The 4509-nt window shown below is 52.5% G+C and overlaps 1 protein-coding gene across 1 annotated transcript in view; it reads left to right on the plus strand.

Annotated features, from left to right (window-relative positions):
- LOC119336483 overlaps nt 1-3536 on the plus strand; it is a 6699-nt gene extending 3163 nt beyond the window's left edge. Inside the window, exon 3 of the mRNA XM_037608531.1 lies at nt 2977-3536. Coding sequence (XP_037464428.1) covers nt 2977-3148 — 172 coding nt within the window. The 3' untranslated portion in view covers nt 3149-3536. The remainder of the gene's footprint in view (nt 1-2976) is intronic.
- Nucleotides 3537-4509: the final 973 nt, after the last annotated feature.

A 4509-nucleotide genomic window follows, 5' to 3' on the forward strand; every position in this document is an offset into this window, starting at 1 on the left:
AACGAGGCATTAGCAATTCCATTTTTTGTTATGGTGCTGCTAGAAGGAGGGCGCGAGAGGGCCGGCCAGGGGCCTTTTTGCCCACGGCCGGGCAAGAGGGAAGGGATTTCCTTCTTAATTCTTGCTTGATTAGATTGATACATCTCCTCTCTTTATATAGAGAGGTTTACTTGACTCCCAAGCAAGGCTTACTTGACCCCTAAGCAAGCGACCCTTATCTCTAATTAACCTAAGACTAACGGGCTATACCGTCAGCCCAGGCCCATTACGTACTCTAACACTACACCCCACCTGGACATGCAACTTGTCCTCGAGCTGCAGCCTAACCAACTTATAACCATGACTCGACGCAACACAAATCTAACACCTAAAAACAAGCCTTTTACATCTCGGCTTGTTTTATGACTCTCAACCTGAAATGGACTGGGACGCTTTATTTTGGACCCCTCAACAAAAAGTGGACACCATCCGCACGTCGGACGTGCACGTGTACAACCATCTGGATCCCATGGACACCATCTGGACCAAAGGAGTGCATGTGTATGGCCACCTGGAAGTGGTCGCAAGAGCGACCAGCAGAGGCGCCCTCGCGGCGGCCGGCGGCGGAAAGCAGTGGTGCTACGCGGTGCGCTCCTGTCGGTGACACCCTGCCTTCTCCCCGCCGGACGGCTGTTGGTTTGCACTGCACAGGGAAGAGTGGAGGGCTTGCGATGGAGAATGACGAGGAGGGGTGCGCCACCCCAACCGTCGATGTCGCAGACTTTGAGGTCGCTGCCCGCGGGGAAAACAGCATGCCCGCCGCCCGTGGGGGAAACCGCATGCCCAAGATCCCCGACGCAGCGGACGAGATCGAGGTCCTTTGCGCAGCGAAGAGCAACTTGGAGGAGCGGCAGCTGCAGACCACGCATCTCCTGCACACGCCGACGCGCTAGGAGGCCGCGCGCAGCAGCCTGCAGCCTCACCGCCGCCGACACGTGGCGGGTAGTGATCCAAGACGAAAGCGGTGACGGCGACGGCGGGGACTTGATCTGCTGGATGTGGACACCCTGGGATGACGGCGGCACTGATGGGAACGAGGTCGTCGCACTCCCGTCGTAGGGCATCCCATACTGGGCGACGGAGCTGACCGGTGGTGGCTGCTGCAGCTGCACCGGCTGCTGCGGCGGAGGCCGCCAGGAGCGGCGGCTGCCACTGCAACCAGGGCTGGGCGGTGGTGGCAATGGATGGCAGCTGCAGCGGCCCGGCGAGCGCGGCGAAGGCCGCTTGGTGCGGCGGCGTGGGGGCGGCAATGGGCGGCGCAGCCGGGTGCGGCCCGTAGGACCCGGCCAAGAACAGGCGGATCTCCTGGACCGCCTGGGTTAGGTTCCGCAGCACCCCGGAGACCTCCTCCCAGGTGAGGACGGCGGGGGCGGGCGGGACGGAGGATCCCGGCGCGGGCAGGAGCGGGGCGACGGTCGTGGTGGTCGCCGGAGGCGACAAGGTGACCGGCAGCGGAAGAGACGGGCTTGGCGGCGGTGAAGACATGATCGAACCGAAGCTAGCTGAAACCAAATTGTTATGGTGCTGCTAGAAGGAGGGCGCGAGAGGGCCGGCCAGGGGCCTTTTTGCCCACGGCCGGGCAAGAGGGAAGGGATTTCCTTCTTAATTCTTGCTTGATTAGATTGATACATCTCCTCTCTTTATATAGAGAGGTTTACTTGACTCCCAAGCAAGGCTTACTTGACCCCTAAGCAAGCGACCCTTATCTCTAATTAACCTAAGACTAACGGGCTATACCGTCAGCCCAGGCCCATTACGTACTCTAACATTTTTGCAACTAAATGTGCTCTACCTTTTCTTTGAACCTCAGGGCACACAACATATCTGTTTTGTTATAAATTAGCACTTAAATGCCATGCCTAGACTTCTCTCTCTATCACATATTGTTGTCAGTTTGTCACCCACTTCGTCGTATGTGAGGGGATTTGGTGAGACTAAGAAGTCTGCTGATATCTTCTTAGAATTATGTTAACTATACATCATGCAACCATTGGTTAACACAGTTACTTCTCTTCTATCACTCCTTGACATCTGATAGAGATTGTTGCCATATAATTTTGTTAAGTTGGTTCAATATACTGCTCTCCTGAATGGAGCAGTTTTGTGCCTCGATCGTGTCCCAAATGTTAATTGATATTTAGTGGTCAAGAAGATGCAGATAGACTTGGGTAAGCCTGGAAATCTGGTTTTCTGCTGGTCCGCATTTGGTCCAAAATTCCAGTTCTTGCTACTTTCCGACCTTCTAGATCTTTCAACTTTGAATTGACATTTTGGATCATTGATCTTTCTACTGCTTGCATGACATTTGAGCTGGAACATCTACTCTTAAGTTTTTTTTTTGGCAGAAAAAGGCTAAATCATATGCATTGTCCGTTGCCTTCCTCCTACTTTCTTCTTCTGCTTTCTGGTTGATACTAGTCAGCATATCATAGTCATAGAATTTTACACTGAGGCCTCCTGGTGAACAGGTTGGTCATTTAGCTTGACAAGAGGCCAACCTTTTAGGTCTTTTCCTACGCAGACAAGGTGCAATCGAGGGCGAGTGGTTGCTTTTGCTTGTTAGGTTCTAGGCTTTGTTCCCTTCAATACAGGTCCGCTCTGTAAATATCAACCACTCTCTATTTACTGAATAGGCAGTTCTCCTGCCCCCTTTGCTTCAGAAAAGGAAAATTATATTCTAAACAAAAGGAAAATTCTTATCCTTCCCCGCCTCCCTTCCACAGAAAATAAGTCCCTGACTGGTGCGTAGGAATGATCAAATTTGTAGATATAACAGAGATAATGGCATAATGCACTCGCACTGCTGACAGTTCCTTTCCTTGTACTGCAAGTAATGTAGGATTAAAAATCAGGCCACCCAAGCATGTACTGTAAAGTAAGTATTGAGTCGGTTATCTACAACCAACATGGTACTGAGCCTCTTATGTTTGTGAACAGGCTAGTCGCAAGGACCAACCAGCTCGAGACTGAGAAAGCACAGAAAGAAGCTGAAGTCCAGAAGGTGATGGAGGAAAATGTGAGGCTACGTGCCATGGTCGACAAGAAGGACGCACAGCTCCAGGCGATGAGTGAGCAGTGCAAGTTCATGGCTCTGAACCGTCCAAACTAGCGGAAGACAGATACACCAGATAAGAAACCTGCTCTTGTCCAACTGATGTCACTTACAGTTACGTTGCCGCGGCAGTGAAAAGAAAAGGAAGTTATATCCCTGGGGGTCCAGAATAACCGACGATGATGCCATGGTCCCGGGTCCGTGATTTGTGGTGCAAACCGAATCGTGAATTGTTGTTACCTTAGATGTGTTGTGTCGAAATTGCAACGATGAGACATTTGTTGTATCTTGATTGTGTGTGTGAAGGCTGGGCGCATTTGTCCGGTTTTCGTAAATCATAGAGATGTATAACCGCAGTTCCATTCATCCTTCTGCCTGAACCATATAGTTCAGCCGCTGTTTTAACTGTGGTGCTATTAAAAATAACTGAAATATTTTGCTTATAGATAGACCGGTTACATTCGCATCAACTCTCTTAGAGCATCTCCGATAGATGATGTATATTTTAGTATATTTTAGTGGTTCAAACGGGTGATGGTCCAAATTTGGAGCACCAAAGAGTGCTTTTTACATCTCCAAAAAAGGCTTAACTCCAACAGATGGTTCAAAACGGAGATGTAAATAAAAGAGCGAACTCCAATAGATGGTCCAAAACGAAGATTAAAACGACCAACTACTACTTCATCTCAACATAGTTCAAACATGAAATTCAACATAGTTTCATACATAAATTCAACTACTACTTACTACTCCTCGTCGTCGGAGCTGCGGAACTGCTCCCAGAACTCGTCCTTGGTCGGGTCATCGCACCCCTCGTCCTCCTTGGGGTCACCCCAGTCCTCATCCGACGACTCGATAGGGATCACAGTCGAGGGGCCGGCCTTGTCCTCCTTCACCCCCTTCTTTTGCGCCTCGACGTTGCGCTTCCAGTAGTGCTCCAGCTCGGCCTGGACGTAATGCGGATGCTCTCACGCAAACCGAGCCATCGCCGCCTCGTCGCTCTCGCCGGGAGCGACGACAACCATCGGTCTCTTCTTCGCCTTCTTCACCAGAATCTCCTTCATCCGGACGCCCTACGGCACGAGCCACTCCGCCGCCGCCTGGGTCTCGACCTCCGGGAAGTTGAGGTTCGACTTTGGCCGTCCGGCATGCCACACCGCCACGTCGTAGGCACGCGCAGCCTCATTGACGGTGGGATACGTGCCGAGCCACCAACATCGCCCGGCATCGGAGAACTCCACTCCGGAGTTCTCGGTGGGCTTCGCCCTCACACCGAAGAAACCAGACTTGCCCTTCGGCGCCATCGGGGAGCGGGCGGCGGCCGAGCAGGGAGCGAGTCGGGGAGGCGCCGAGCGGGGCGGAGGCGGACGGAGCGGGGCAGAGGACGGACCGGAGGCGGAGGCGACCAGAGCGGGGCC

The sequence above is a fragment of the Triticum dicoccoides genome, chromosome 7B (assembly GCF_002162155.2).
Source record: "Triticum dicoccoides isolate Atlit2015 ecotype Zavitan chromosome 7B, WEW_v2.0, whole genome shotgun sequence".
Classification (NCBI taxonomy): domain Eukaryota; kingdom Viridiplantae; phylum Streptophyta; class Magnoliopsida; order Poales; family Poaceae; genus Triticum; species Triticum dicoccoides.